The 16,658-nt window shown below is 40.0% G+C and overlaps 1 protein-coding gene across 3 annotated transcripts in view; it reads left to right on the top strand.

Annotated features, from left to right (window-relative positions):
* The first annotated feature begins 890 nt into the window (after window positions 1-890).
* The window catches only part of gle1 (GLE1 RNA export mediator), a 31,215-nt gene continuing 15,447 nt past the window's right edge, over window positions 891-16,658 (top strand). The window contains exons 1-7 of one of the 3 annotated variants that reach the window (XM_033049069.1): window positions 891-1,529; window positions 4,084-4,251; window positions 8,079-8,189; window positions 11,802-11,950; window positions 14,244-14,304; window positions 14,700-14,954; window positions 15,751-15,964. In XM_033049069.1, coding sequence (XP_032904960.1) covers window positions 1,431-1,529; window positions 4,084-4,251; window positions 8,079-8,189; window positions 11,802-11,950; window positions 14,244-14,304; window positions 14,700-14,954; window positions 15,751-15,964 — 1,057 coding nt within the window. In that variant the 5' untranslated portion in view covers window positions 891-1,430. Of the gene's footprint in view, window positions 1,530-4,083; window positions 4,252-7,934; window positions 7,956-8,075; window positions 8,190-11,801; window positions 11,951-14,243; window positions 14,305-14,699; window positions 14,955-15,750; window positions 15,965-16,658 lie in introns of those variants that run through there. The other 2 variants (XM_033049067.1, XM_033049070.1) reach the window with 2 other exon arrangements.

Here is a 16,658-nt window from a genome sequence, read left to right as displayed (position 1 = left end):
CAGTCTAGAATAGCCTGCTCTCTCGTTGGTTCCTCTACATGTTGGTTTAGATAACTATCCCGCATACATTCCAAGAAATCCTCTTCCTCAGCACCCCTGCCAATTTGATTCACCCAATCTATATGTAGATTGAAGTCACCCATTATAACTGTTTTGCCTTTGTTGCACGCATTTCTAATTTCCTGTTTGATGCCATCCCCAACTTCACTACTACTGCTAGGTGGCCTGTACACAACACCCACCAGCGTTTTCTGCCCCTTAGTGTTTCGCAGTTCTACCCATACCGATTCCACATCCTCCAAGCTAATGTCCTTCCTTTCCACTGCGTTAATCTCCTCTCTAACCAGCAACGCTACTCCACCACCTTTTCCTTTCTCTCTATCCCTCCTGAATATTGAATATCCCTGGATGTTCAGCTCCCAGCCTTGGTCACCCTGGAGCCATGTCTCCGTGATCCCGACTATATCATAATCATTAATAGCTATCTGCACGTTCAACTCATCCACCTTATTACGAATGCTCCTTGCATTGAGACACAAAGCCTTCAGGCTTGTTTTTACAACGCTCTTACCCCTTATACAATTATGTTGAAAAGTGGCCCTTTTTGATTTTTGCCCTGGATTTGTCTGCCTGCCACTTTTACTTTTCACCTTGCTACCTATTGCTTCCGCCCGCATTTTACACCCCTCTGTTTCTCTGCTCACCCATTTAAGAACCACACCACCTCTTATTCTCTGTTTATTATTGTTTTCTTCTTTCTCCCCTACATGTTGGGTCTGAATGCTTTCCTTCTCTGCCTCCTGCCTCACACACTGTCTAATAGCTTTCTCTATTTGAGTCCCTCCCCCCAACCATTCTAGATTAAAGTCTAATAAGTGGACAAGTGGGGTAGAAGATTGCAACCTTCACGTGGTTCGCCCAGTTTCGACGAATGCAATCAACCCCGCGTGCACAATCAAATAGAACAAGTTGTCCTACAACTTTAGGCTGTGCACACCATATGAGAGAAGAAGAAGTGGACAAGTGTAGAAGGATCTGGGCCAAATACAGGTAAATGGGAATAGCTCAGATAGGGGCATCTTTGTCACCTGGAACTAGATGGGCCGAAAGGCCTGTTTCCATACTATATGACTCTATATACAGATCACTGTCCTATTTAGAACAATTTGGAATGCTTCCTTGCATTAATATTGTGTGTCTCTCACACACATCAGTTAAGGACTCCGTGCTCATTTTATCCTCTTTATGAGCCACACACAAAGATAAAATAACCTCGCCTTCCATCCATGCAAAGCCTGGTCTCCATGGCGACACGTGGGCGGGCCATAACCCGGAACTGGAAATGGATGTGGGACGATTTTTTTAATTGTTGGTCGGGGATAAGACGGTTTTCGGTTGTTTGACCGATAAGTTGCCTCGAGCGGGATATCATGCCTGCCGAGGATAAACGCTGGGAGACTTTGCAGGCGTTGCGCAACTCGAAGAAAGGGCGGCTGACCTACGACACGAGCTGGCTGGAGGACGGGGAGGTGAGTCCGCCCAGCATCTGTCTCCCGCCTGGGCCCCAACCTCAGCCCCTCCAAGCCTAATACAATCATTTTATTTTTTTGTGATAGACCAGTATCTGGAGGCCTGACTTTCCCCAAGAAGGAGGGTCCCAACTAGAAAAGTAACTGTTTACTCCTTCCCCGGATGCTTCATGACCCACTGAGGCTCTTCTGTACTTTGTGTTTTGCTAAGGATAGGTTTAGTGTTTAGGTTTATGATTGTCACATGAACCAAGGTGAAGAGGAAAGCATGTTAGACAGACAAATCATATATTATACACAAATACAATCAAGCCAAACTCGTGCAATAGGTAGAGCAAAGAAAAAGATTCGGGGTGCAGAATAGAGTTCTCGGCATTATAAGATGACAGTATATTATTAGAACAACTAGAAATGAAGCTATATTTATAAATAGAATAGAGATTTAAAGTAGTGGGGTGATTGTATCAGACGCTAGCAGATCTTCCTCTGGGACCATCATTGCAAAGAACCGCCATACTGCGGTGCCAGATTCCAGCATCTACACTTCCTTGTGTCTTCTAAATTCTGCTTACTTGGTATTACAGTTATTGATTTAGTGCATTAGTGATTTTTTAGTATCCGTGTGTTTGTAAGCCTGTTAAGCTGTCCCAAGTAAGAATTTCATTATTTTGTTGTTGGTACATGTTAGTAATTAAACACTCTTGATTTCACTCTTGACTTGTTTCCTCCCACCCCACACACCCCAAACATAGATTTTAAGTTTAGTTTAAAGATGCAGCATGGAAACAGGCCCTTAGGCTTGCTGAGTCCATGCTGACCTCTGATCACCTGTTCACACTAGTTCTATGTTGTCTTACTTTCTCATCCACTCTATACACATTAGTGGCAATTTTAGAGGCCAATGTTGTCTTTGAGATGTGGGAGAAAACCAGAGACAATCCATGCGGCAATCACAGACAGAACATGCAAACTCGAAACAGAGGCCAGCCAAGCTCAGGATCGGACATGCAACACTGGTGTTGTGAGGCAGCATCTCTATCAGCTGCGCCACTGTGCCAAATTTCTTTTTTTTTACATCCCAATTTCCCTTCAGTTGGATGTCAAAAAAAAAAAGAATTGCAGATGTTAACAATTTGATATCAAAGTAGAAATCGTTGGAAGTACTCAGCAGATCAGGCAGCATATGTGGAAAGAGAAACTGGGTAATGTTTTAGTTTGGAGACCCTTATTCAGTCTTTGACCAGATACGTTAACTCTTTCTCCTAACACAGATGTTGCCTGATCTGCTGAGTGTTTCCAGCATTTTCTCTTTCTTAGCCTACTTAGAAACATAGAAACAGAAAATGGGTGCAGGAGGAGGCCATTTGGCCCTTCGAGCCAGCACTGCCATTCATTGTGACCATTCTTTTGGTGGGTTCCCTGTTCCCTTCGGAGCTTCTGTGTTAGATTACCCAAAAGCCTCTTTCCTTCCCCCCCCCCTTTTTGTTTCAGAGGTTTTGGGAAAAAGGCAGGAGAATGGGGTTAGGAGGGAGAGATAGATCAGCTATGATTGAATGGCAGAGTAGACTAGATGGGCCGAATGGGCTAATTCTACTCTTATCACGTATGACCTTTGGAATTCCTTGTCTGGACTGAACAGCCCTCTTTTGGGATGCCTTGTTCTTTTTTTTTTTTCAAACATATGTGTTGTGGTCAAATGTTATTCTCTTTAATCAGCATAACTTCAACGCATCTGATGCCATTAATATTTTCCATTCCTGATATTGAAATCAACAGCAGGAAATTGCTTCAGTATTCTTGAAACACAGTTCATACAATGTTTTGCTACCTCGATCTGGTTCTACACTGCTCCCCACTCGCACACCCCCCCCCTATCCTTGTGAACCTACTTTGATGAGGGTCTTTGATAATTCAATACATGCACACGGTTTGAATGTGTCTGTACTGTACTTCACGAACTCTGAAATATCTCCATTTATATCACTCTGGCAATGGCTTGTAGAAATACAGGTGGTAGTTACAAGATGAGTGGGTGAAAATTTAAAACTCGGGTGCTCTGAATGCTCAGAGAATGATGGATCCCTGGGATTTTCTGGTTGTGGAGGCCAGATCACAGGGTGAGTTTTAAAGAGGATTTTTTTGAGAGATCGGGGAACTGGATCCTCGACTTCCTCATTCACAGACCACAGTCTGTTCGTATATTGGTGAAAACTGACACAAATCAGCCCTGATCATATTTGAGGGGTGTGTTAGATATTTTATGTGACATTGGAAACTATATTGATAACCTGGATAGGAATGTGATGCATATTAACTAATCCAATGCAGATGTAAAGATTAAAAAATGTATTTCTTCTTGTTGCTATAATCCTAATAAAATGTGCACTGTGTTATAGACTTGAGGAGAAAGCAAATATGTTTTTGAAATAGAGCTGGGAAGGTTTAAAAATTGAATGTTCTGCAGGTCATTGTGCATTTTGGTAAAAGTCTTTCGAGAATCAAGTTATTTCACAGCTCTTAAATTTTATGTCATGCAAAGCCCTGTTTTTTTTAGGATATTTTGGAACAATGCCAATCATCACCCAAGCTATCTGTAAACTCAGCATGGGTACTGGACCACTTGTCACGACCCGAAACTCAGTCTGGAAACGACCAATTACCAGAGAAGTCTGTTCCTTCTCCAGATCCAAGAACAGAAGAGGAAAATAATAACAATGAGCAGGTTAGTTCCCATTCATTAATGTTAATTTTTTTCCTGTAAATACAGAATAATAGATATTGTTGATCACTGACTTTGTTTAACTGAAACACTAACCAGGGATGTTACAACATTTTGAGATATTAACAATCAAGCCTATAATTTATCCCATCAGATAAAGCATAAAAATAACTTTAATTTGATACCGAATTCACTTTCATATCTTCAGTATTAAAAACGTTATGGTCATTTTCGTACTCGGAAATTAGCATCTTGTTCCCTATTGCTTTTCCATTAACTTAAAACAAAAGCTGTGATCGAGGACAGTCAAAAGCCCATAACTTTCTTAAAAATTAAGAGAACTGAATGAAATTTGCAGTTATTATAGATTGAAGCATTCTGAAACAAATATGATACATCTTACTTGGATGGCCTGAAATTAAAGTATATAATTAGTTAATTACCTAATTAAGTAGCTAATTACAAAATTAACCGTTGTGACAGAAATAGTAATAAACACCCAGACGGCCTTGAAAATTCAAAAATGTGATATTCTCATGATCAGAACTTTAATATTAGTGTTATATGCTGTAAGTCCGTAACAGACAGGTAAAGAAATTACAATTTCTAGCAAAAGACCAAGTCTTCATGGGGAAGACTATGTGGGGTACATGGGGTACCTGCTAGCTGGTACATTGGCATATCGTAATCAGTAGCATCATCATAATCCTCAGACTAACCAATAAGCAACTCTGTACACCTTGTTTTTCCTCAACTTTTCAATTTTGGCATTGTGAACTACAGGTTTTTGCTCTTCAAACCACGTATGACATGGTTTTCTGCCCACTACTTTCCCGTTCAGACTGTCTTTTTCCAAACGAGGTATACAAGGACAATTTTTAATTGTCCATTTTTAATTTAATATCCCTCTTAGACTCGGGCATGACAGAGAAATTAATTTCAAGGTGAGCTTTAGCTGGGCATTTGGATTGACAATTTTGCATTTCTTCTTCGGTGGCATTTGAAAAATTTAAGGAAAAAAACCACCGAACAGCATCAAGTAGAAACAAGTTTTTATTTGCAGTTTTAGGAAAAAAAAGTAGAAATTATTTAGTTCAACAAAATGCCTAAAGGGCCTGTCCCACTTTCACAACCTAATTCACGACCTCTGCTGAATTTGCCCTTGAATCATACTCACAGCATGGCCGTCACGAGGTCGTAGGTAGGTCGTAGCAGGCCATGATGTAGTCTTAGGTACTCGTGGCATCGAGTAGTGTAGTGGCCATTTGGCCTGTTTTGCATGTCATTGTGGATGGCATGTGCCTTTAAATTTTAGACTGCCCGTTATAATGTGGGTGGGATTTATGACGTGTCTTTGGGGCGTGTTTGCAGCTTAACTGCTTGCGCAGAAGTTTAGTTTATAGATTCGTTTTGGAGAGACGATGGAGAAGGTTAATCCTTCGAGCATGTCAAGGCATGTAATTGTTACGGAGACACGAGGAGCTTTCTAATATCTGAAGTAATGAGCTGGAGTTCGAAGAAGATTGCCGTAACAAGTCGGAAAAACCTTGGATGTATTTTACTGTTTACTATCTACAATAAAGAAAATATTCATCAAAAGACTGTGCTGAAGCTTTATGAATGGAGAAGCTCTTTATAGATTCGTTTTGGAGAGACGATGGAGAAGGTTAATCCTTCGAGCATGTCAAGGCATGTAATTGTTACGGAGACACGAGGAGCTTTCTAATATCTGAAGTAATGAGCTGGAGTTCGAAGAAGATTGCCGTAACAAGTCGGAAAAACCTTGGATGTATTTTACTGTTTACTATCTACAATAAAGAAAATATTCATCAAAAGACTGTGCTGAAGCTTTATGAATGGAGAAGCTCTGAAGGTCTCTGAGGCAGCTTGCATGCGTACCGAAGATATTCCCCTTATCCATTCTCATCCAATTAGTGGCTAGGGTGCTAATTACCTGAAAGATATGAAAAATCTGCCGCTACAAGTAGGTCGTGGCGTTTTTCTAGCATGATGAAAAATGTCCACGAGTAAAAAAGGTTGTGAATTAGGTCGTGAAAGTGGGACAGGCCCTCAACACAAGTTAAACGTTAAAACAAATAGTAAATATCCAACAAAAAATTCATATTCATCCGTGTCATCAAATCAATTAATCTAAATGTATCAAATTCATCTAAATTCAATTACTAGATCTAAACATCTATCCCATTCTTAAGAATAGGCTAAAAATAACATTTTAAATAGCCAAGATATCCAAATAACAAACTGATCCCATTCACGCAAGAATTCACAATATAACATGATTTTTAAATCTCACTATGTCATGAATTTCTTTGCCAAATTTAAGGAATTGAATGTTTAATTCCCATAAATTTTATTCTGTAAAATAACACTGCAGCAGGCAAGGCCCAAGGGCCGTTTTACACAGACATGTGTTCACAAACATCCCCTCTCGAGATAATCAAAGTCTTTTTTTTTTGCACAATCATGTCATAAGAACATCTAAATTATCTATATTTTGTGTAATTGTCTATCCATGATCAATATTTTCATACTAAATATTTGACTAAAAACTATGTAGTGGAAGTTTTGAGTCAGATATTTAGTATGAAAATATTGATCATGGGTAGACAATAACACAAAATAGATAATTTAGATGTTTTTATGACATGATTGTGCAAAAAATAATGAGTTTGATTATCTTGAGAGTGGATGTTTGTGGATTATGATACAGAGATCGGATTGTGGCCACTGCCATGATTTTGCTCACACTCACAGTAACTCACAGTAACAGCCGGCAGGCAGGACACGGCCGATATCGGGGCCTAAAAACATATTTCGCATTATCAGATTAATATGAAATTACACCAAACACTAGATATGATAAACGTCCTACAGTACATATCTTTGGTTTTGTCCTGAACTTGCGATCCGTGATTTTGAAGGCGATGAAGTTCATCCAGCGATTCAATAGTCAAGCAACGTTTTTTTTTTTTTTTTTAATCAAGAACGGAATGACAGAACAAAATTTCCTCATAAGCTTGTCTCACTAAGAAATCCCTCCCCGACAACCTATAAACACCTTCATTTTACTCACCCCCCCCTCCCCCCACAGCCTCTCGAGTCGCACGCACAGGCAGTGGGCAGATCTAGAGCGCCACTGATGGCAGGAATTTGTAACAACGCTACACTAACATCCCAGACTTGCCTGACTCTGCTATACAACTTGAGGATTTCTCCTTTTATCATATGGTCGGTACAGAATATGGTACAAAGAAAATGGTGGTGGTGTCATTTTGAACATGCTTCATGGTACACTGATGTGACAGTCATAGCTCAATTCTGCTCCCTTGACCTGTAATTGCTGTTCATAAGATGCCGTCCCTTTTATCTACCAAGGGAATTCATCGCTACCATCTTGTCTGCAGACTACATACCACCCCACCTTAAGGTGGCATCTGGCAAATTATACTTTGTCTGTGGCTCTCTTGATACAGCAAACTGATTCCTTATGCATCACCACTGGTAAATTTAATCATACCAGAAACATACTTCCTGAATGCCATCAGCACCATATATCATTGGCAGCTGTACCTTCAGCTGCCTCAGTCTTTATCCCTGACTTTCTCTCTCTCCTTTCAGCTGCTGCTTTGAATTTCCTCATTGTCCAAACATTTTTCAAGTTGTCTTGAATCCTCCCATTGAAAATGGTCAGAGTTGAATTCTGTTTAATATTTCTGTGAGGTTCCCTGGGATGTTTCATATATGTTATCTGAAAAGTGTTTCAAGAACAATTTCCTTATATTCATTTTGTTCCTCTCTGTTTTCAGCAGTTGGATGAGGAATTGACTCCAGAACGCGCATTTCTGCTGCTTTCTCCTGAAGCCACTCAGATCGAAGGCTATGTTAAAATGTATGAGACAGTCCACAAAATTAAGGGCCAGGTGAGACATGGAACATAAAAATATTGTCTGTGTTTTGTTATGAAAATTTGGGCAAGTACTGTAGTTTGTGGTCTGCTAGTACTGGGTATGCTTCTAGGCTACAAGTGGTCAATTTCTGGACATTTAGACTACCTATGAATATCAGACAAATAACATTTGGAAGAGGAAAAGGAGGAGGTCATTGACCTTTAAGACTTCCTATTTATTAATAAGATTCTACCTGGTATTCCACCTCCACATTCTAAACTACAATGCTGAGAACTATATTCTGTATTCTGTATCAAATCATCCCTCTTTCTGCTTTCTCCTTAACCATTTCTCTGCTCCTCTTTGCTCTACTATTGTTTTTGAGTTTGAGTTGAATATATTTATGTATAGCATCTGACCTGGAATTAATGTAATGCAGTAGGCATGGTCTTTAGCAAGGCTTTTGACTGTGGCCCTGCATAGTAGGCTGATTCAGAAAATCAAGGCACATCAAATCCAAAATTTGCTTGACGATAGGCACAGGGTAGTGGGCGAGGGTTGTTTCCCTGACTAATAACCAATGGTCTACTGCAGGGATTGGTGCTGGGACCTTGTGTTTGGCGTGCACATGTCTGGGTTTTGATAGATACGTTTGCTGAACCACTAAGATAGGTGGAATTATGGATAGTGAGGATGGTTGCCTAAGGTTACAGAGGGCAATGGATTCGCTGTAAAGTTGGATGGAGTGATGGCAGATGTAATTTAATTTAGACAAGTATAAGGTAATATATTTTGGGTTGTCTAATACTGGCAGAATATGTACTGTTTATGGCGAGGAGTTTGGAACCATTGATGTACAAGGGGTTCTATGGACGCAAGTTCATAACTCCTTGAAAGTGCTGTCACGTGGAGAGGACCATGTAGCTTGTTTGTCTTCACAGGCATGGGTATTGAGTGCAAGAGCTGGGACCTCAAATTGCAATTGTATAAGATATTTGTTCGGTTATTCTTGGAAAATTATGCACTGTTCTAGTCACCATGCTTTGGAAAGGATATGGTAGAGTCAGAATGAGTGCAGAATTGCGTCACCAGGATAGTTACAAGGAGAGGTTGGGTGGAATAGAATTGTTGTTAAAATTGAGGGGCGTAGATGGTCAGTCCTTTTCCAAAGATAGGGGGCTCTAAAACTAGACGTCATGGGTTTTGGTGAGGGGGCGGAATGGGTGGGGGGTGAGAGTGTCAAGTTTTCTACAAGGGTTGGTGAGCATATGTAACAAGCTGCCAGAAGAAGTGGTAGAGGCAGGTGCAATTACAGCATTTAAAATATATTTGTACAGGTGCATGATTAGGAAAGGAATTGAGGAATATGGTTCAAATGCAGGAAAATGGGATTAATGTAGGTGGACATATTGGTTGGCATGGGTGTGATTGGTTGAAGGGCCTTGTTCTGTGCTGTATAACTCTGTGACTCCAAAATTTGTGAGGATTCTCTTCAAATATTGTCCCAAGGTCTTCCAGTGAAAGATACTGGGGTGGGGGGGACGACAAAACATGGAGTGGCAGAGATGTGCAGAACAAGAATGGCACTTTCTGCACACCATATCCATGCTGGCCCATTTTGCCTACTTTAGGCCAATAGCTATGCCTTGCCTATTCAAGCGTCTGTCAAAACATCTCTTAATCTGATTTCACTTCTTATTCTGGCAGCACGATCCAGATATCAACCAGTCTGTATGTAACAGAATTCCTCTCATATCCCCCTTAAAACTCCTTCCTTTCACTTTAATCCTATGTCCTCTTGTTATTAATTCCCCTACTAAAGGTAAAAGATTCTGATAATCCACCCTATCTATGCCTCTTATAAATTTATATCTTATCAAATCATCCCTCTTTCTGCTTTCTCCTTAACCATTTCTCTATTCTCTGCTTCATAATGTTTTGATTTATATACTGGGTGGAAGCATGTTCATAAGGGCCATTGTTGTAACCTGTTTGATAATTACTTCACGTCTTCCTAGCCATTGATGCTCTGAATACCATTCGAAATGTATCTCGGTGCTCTGGTAACAAATTCAATCCATTCCTGTAAGCCTCATAAAAGATTCTAACCTTGTAAGTTTGCTAACTGCAGAGCTGAGAGCCAGAATAATTTACAGTTTTGGTAAATGAACTGATTTCCTCAATTCGACTGCCAAATTTTGTGTGCTTTTATTTTCTCGTAATCTACATTTATCTTTAAGATGGCTAGTTAGTTATAAGCATAGCTGGAAAATGTTTTTTAATTCCCCTTGAAGGAACTCAGTGTTTGGCTGAATTGTTCATACCATCACAAAGTGATCCATGACTTTTTTTATTGTCTGAGTATTTTAAAATGACATTGGATAGGAGATGATCATGGTATACTCTCCTCTGTCCATCGGGCATGATGCACAGAAGTTTGAAAACTCATAACTCCAGATTTGGGAACAGTTTCTACCCAGCTGTTACCAGGCAACTGAACCATCCACTCATTGGCTCGAGTGCAGTCCTGAGACTGGAGACCTTTGAACTATCTTTAATCGAACTTTATCGGACATCAGTATTATATCTTTGCACTAAATGTCGTACTCATCCTTTATCTATGCACTGCGAATGTCTTGATTGTATTTATGTTTAGTATTTGACTGGATAGCATGCAAATAAAAGCCTCTCCACTATCTCTGTACACATGACAATAATAAACTAAACTAAATCTGCCACTGACGCTTCAAAGAGTCAGCATTCTATGTTTAGAATGAATGCCTAGCTGAATGAATTATTTTATGGCTACTCTCTTTTGTCTCAAGAGCCTCCAAGGCGAATTGGCCCATTGAAACTTTGCATAAATGGTTTGAATCCGATTTTTCAACCCATTCTAATTTATGTAGCTTGTGCTGCACCATTGAAAGGGATGAGGCATCCCTAACTGTCTAATGTCTTGTGTCACTGCTTAATGTGTTGAATGTTATGCAACAGGCCAGTCAGCAAAATGGATTTGCTGGCATTTGCGCTCAACTTGAACAGTGTGTAAATATTGAAAAAATTACTTGTTGCTTTAATAAAACAGAACTTTTACATGGTAAAAGTGTGGGGTCTTTCTACCCCTGCTCAAAACAGCAGAGGTGCTTGGATTTGGATATCATTTGGATATGTGTGTCCCGCACATGATCATCATTTTGATATGTGTGTCCCACATTTCCATGAAGCTATATTACTGCATGGATCCAAAGTATTTCATTTTCTCAGTTGTGTACAGTAATAATTACATTGTCAAATGTTTTTGTAGGGGTGGTGAAGATCAATCTGATGGCACAATAAAATGGAGCATAATTCAATTAAAAAAACCCAACCTTTTGTAATAAAAATAGGGATGGATCCAGTTTTAGATATTGATATTAATTATTTAAAATTGAGATTACGTGTGCAGTACTAATGAATCGACTAACACTTCCTCTCTCAACCAAAAGCAGGTTAAATCAGTCGTTGATCATCATTTTTTCTTTTTATGGAATTTTAATCGTGCATTCAGCTAATGCCTTTCCTTGGTGATAAAAGTGACTACTTCAGTAGTATTACGTGAACCCTGAAGGATTTAATAACATGGAATTTAATTTTATCTCTCCTCAGGCTGAACTGAAGCATCGCCAGGAACTTCAACAGAAAATTGTTCATGATCTCTCGACATCATCCACTGAACAAATGAAACGATTTGAAGAATCCCTGGAGCTTAAGCAACGGCAGGAATATGAGGAGATGCGTGACATGATGGAGAAAGGGTAAGAAAATTGAAGGGTATGGGATATGCTTTTCTGTCGCTTCAGACAAATAGCTAAACTGGCCACTCTTCATAAACCTCAATAATTAACCACACATTTAATGAATAAAAATAACCCTAGGGTGACTTATACTGATGTGTTTACCCTAACCCCTCACTGGATTTATTAATTCTCTTGTGCTGAAGATATAATTGTAGTTTAGGGATGAATTGTTAACGAATCAAGTCAGCTGGTACCTCTTTTTCTTCCTCTTAATACCACTCTGTATAAATTGCACAGGTTTAACAGAACCGAATTGTTGTTTCACCCCAGTCTCCTGACGCAAAATCTAAGATGTTTGCTGTGTATAACAGGGTGTATTGTACCATCATGGATACAGCATTAAACTAAAGCTCTTTCTGACACCGTCACTGATGTGCTGACACAAGGAACTGCACGAAAGGTTCTGACCCAAAATATTGCGTATGCATGTTCTTCACAGATGCTGCCTGACCCATTGGGTTACTGCAGCGCCATGTGTGCAGAACTGTTTCAAAGATGAAAGCAGACGTTTGTCCTATTGTCCTGATTATTCTTTTGTTTCTCATTCAAAGTTCTGAAATGAGAACATTATGTTAGAAATTTATTGTAGAAAAAGTCTGGCCCTTCTGTTCAATGTCAAGAACAAAAATGATTTTCAATTTGGCTAATCCTGTGTCCCAGTTGTGGTTTGTAATTTTAAAAGGCATGACACCAAGTGTCTAGAATATTTTATGTACCTCAAACCTCGCCTTGAGAAACATCTCTAAAGTGGTTGATCTCACTTCATAATTCAAATTCTTCAGCCAGAAACCTATCCTTTGTAGCTTCTCCAGTGCAATCACACCTTCTGTTGTGTGATGACCAAAAATATATGGAATTGCATTGGCCTTACTGAGTGTTTTATGCATTTTGTAATATTTTTTAGCTTTGCAAAAGGACAATTCCCAATGGCGTTCCTTTTACTACCTCCTTTCCTGCCCCCTGTAGGAATCTGAATGTTCACTCCCAAGATCCACTTATTCCTCTAAATTGTTTATCATTTTATAACAATTATGTATTCTCTTGCATTTATTTTCCAGCCCAATGCATTACCTTGTATTTCTTTGCATTTTCTTCAGTTTGTGTTTTTCCTGGCCTCACCTGTCCAATTATATCTAAATGATTCTTACAACCTTCTTCCTTAATGTTAACCACAGTCTTAATTTTCATTTCAGTTCCAAATTTAATCTTGAGTTCTATTTATGTGTAAAAGCAAAGGACCTAACCTAAAAAGCAAAGGAGTCTTACCTTTTGTTGACCTTTACTCTTTGCCCATTTATGGATTCAACTTACTGCTTCCTCTGGATCCAGTGGGCATTTCTTTTACTAATCATACTACCATGTGGGTCCCTCCAGATGCCTTTGGTAGAATCCATGCGGCCTACACAGTTTAAATCAAGTTAACAAAACCCTGATCTTTCCTCAAATCCATGCTATCTTTGAATGTAGTGTTTCTAAATTATTTGTATTTTTCTTCATAATTTCAATTTAATATTTTGTTCACCGCTGATATTAAGCCATCTCACCTGTAATTTCTTCGGTCCATTATTTTATCCTTCTTTATGTAGCCAGACATAAACATATTACAGTGCTGCTTTCTTGGTTCTTACTGTGGACATATTGGCTGCTAGGTCACATTATATATTAACTACGTACCAAAGGTGCTTTCATGGCTGTAAAATAATCTAGCGCATTTTGAGGTCTTAAAAGCTGCTACTTAAATGAACATTTTCTATTTTCATTTGTAAGATGCACATTGCTGAAAATGAATCTTTGTTTACGTTTAAATTGCCTGGTCATGTGGAAACAAGTTGGGACAATTTCTGCGGTGACAATTTCCTTCAGTAAATTTATATCACTTTTGTTCTTGGGGATGTAACATCTTCAGATTCTGGTGTTAATGATATCTTTCTAATTTTATTATTTATAATGAGTGCTTTTATTAATCAAAGATAATAGAAATGCTTAAATTATATTATCTTAATTTTAAGTTGCTCAATTACATTTCTTTGTTTAATACTCTGGTGTTTGGTTGACTTTTTTTTAGACCACCATAACTGTGACTTTGAATGAACTATCAATTAGTTCCAGTCCTGCTGATGGTCCTTTTTTGGTCTGTGCACAGATGCAAGCCAAATCTAAAACTTTTCGTATGGCTTTGGGGAGGGGTTGTGGGGGAAAGGGAGCAAAATGATTTTGCATATAAAACCAAAACAAAGCATTTCCTTTGTAGATCTCTTGAAGCTCGAGGACGTCAAGAAAAGTTAAAAGAAGAACACCGGCGTAAAGCTAAGGTGAATAATAGACTACACTCTGCCTAGTGGAGTTGTTGGCGATCGCAAGGCGCCAATAATTATATCCACAGCTGGAAAATAATCAATAGGATGATTCTGGTGACTAGGAGCTCCAGAGCTAGGGTGCATGGATGTAAGATTAAATACGAGAACATTTAGATAGAGATCAGGGAATGCTTTTTAAAGATTGGCATATATGTGCATAGTATTTAAAAAAAAAAAAAAAAAATTCACGGCACTGAAAAAGCTTTTTAAACCTAATCAGTTTACACAATCTGTTTTAATTTTAACCAGCGCTTTCTCCCACCTTTCCTCATGTTGCGTGCAGCATAACTTTCTATTCCATCCTGGCTGCTGTTTCATAGTTCAATGTCCTTTTTTCCTGTTTTGTGTAGAATATGAACCTGAAACTACGAGAAGCCGAGCAGCAGCGGCTACGGCAGAAGGAGTTGGAGCATCAGAGGCAAGCAGAAAGCCGAGATCGACTGCGCAAGTTGAATGCTATCCAGGCAGAAGTGTTACATCTGAATATGCAGATCGAGCCCTACTTGAAACAGAAGGACCTTGTGGGACTGGACCTCTCGGAATACAGTAATCGTGGCAATCAACTTTGCAGCCTGGTGTCAGGAGTTATTAAGCTCACATCAGAGGTGTGTGTGTGGCATGAATGAGCATGAAGTGTAGATGGAGTTAATGTTGAGGTCTGGTCTGTGTTGACTGGGCTACATCTCCAACTCTGCACTTTCTTGTGGATTTTGGCAGAGCTGTTCCCACTAAGAAACCTTGGGTGTGTGAGGAAATGTCAGTGACGGAAAAAAGTAGATTCGTCTGTGCCAGTGCAGACTATGAAAATAAGCAAGTTCAGTATTCAGACTGCGCATGCCCAGGTCATAGGTAACTCGCGATAACCATTCTTGACAGCTGTGCTGCTGCATGGAAACAGACCTGCGTAGTCAGGATCGAACCCGGGTCTCCGGCACGGCAAGCACTGTTGAATTGCCACTGGACCGTCCCCTCCCGAGTGTCCCATCCCTGTTTGGGGGTGGCCGAAGATGGCTGGGGTGACCCTGGACTGATGGGACATGGGCCCGGAGCAGTGGCAGCCTGGAGCAGTGGCAGCCCAGGCTTGCAGCCAGCGCCAAGTCCAGGGCTGTCGGTTAACCCGGCGGGTCAGGCAGAGTTGAGCTAGAGTTAGCGCTTCTTCCCCACGCTGGCTGTAAGCCTGGGCCGCCACTGCTCCGGGCCGGTGCGGCTGAAACGCAGGCCTGTTTCCATGCAGCAGCGCAGCTGCCGAGAATGTTTATCACGAGTGACTTTTGACATATCCCATGATTCCTTGCAAATTTCGGAATACCAAAATCGCTTATTGCCAAGAGCAGGAAAGGAAGCATATTACTTGCATTGTGAATGTCCATATTAAAAAAAATACTAATTTGCTCTTTGTAGGGTGGCTTGCTACAACAAGAGGACATGCTGAATGCAGAGCGAGCCCTGCTGCAAATGAGAACGCTGATAGCCGCTATGCATGAGAAAATTGCTGCTGTAGCAGCAGAGAAGAAGAGGGTAAAAGAAGAAGAGGAGAAAGCACTTCAGAAAAAACAAGAAGTCAAAACTGAAGTAGCACCACCAGCTCCTCAACAGAAGCCCACTCATAAAGAAGGTATTGTAGTGTTCGTATTTGTGAGAAATCTATTTTTGGCCAGAGGATTGGGAAACTTTGAAAGGACAAAAGAAGCTAACAAAAAGTGCAATACGGGGTGAAAAGATGAAGTACGAGGGTAAGCTGACCAAGAATATAAAGAAGGATAGCAAAAGCTTCTTTAGGTATGTTAAGAGAAAAAGATTAGTAAAGACAAATGTAGGCCCCTTGAAGGCAGAAACAGGTGAAATTATTATGGGGAACAAGGAAATGAGTTGAACATGTACTTTGGTTCTGTCCCGAGTAAGGAAGACACAAACAATCTCCCAGATGTACTAGAGGACAGAGGATCTAGGGAGACAGGAACGGAAAGAAATTTGCATTAGGCGAGAAATAGTATTGGGTAGACTGATGGGACTGAAGGCTGATAAATCCCCAGGGAAATTGGATGAAGGAGAGCCAGTGGATGTAGTGTATCTGGACTTTCAAAAAGCCTTTGATAAGGTCCCACACAGGAGATGTGGGCAAAATTAAAGCAATTGGTATTGGGGGTAGGGTATTGACATGGATAGAGAATTGGTTGGCAGACAGGAAACAAAGAGTAGGAATAAACGGTTCTCTGTCAGTGGCGAGTGGAGTGCCACCAGGCTTGGTGCTGGGGCCGCAACTATTTACAATCTATATTAATAATTTAGATGATGGAATTAAAAGTAAC

This window comes from Amblyraja radiata, chromosome 32 (assembly GCF_010909765.2).
Source record: "Amblyraja radiata isolate CabotCenter1 chromosome 32, sAmbRad1.1.pri, whole genome shotgun sequence".
NCBI lineage: Eukaryota > Metazoa > Chordata > Chondrichthyes > Rajiformes > Rajidae > Amblyraja > Amblyraja radiata.
This window is presented reverse-complemented; position numbering and strand designations above follow the sequence as displayed.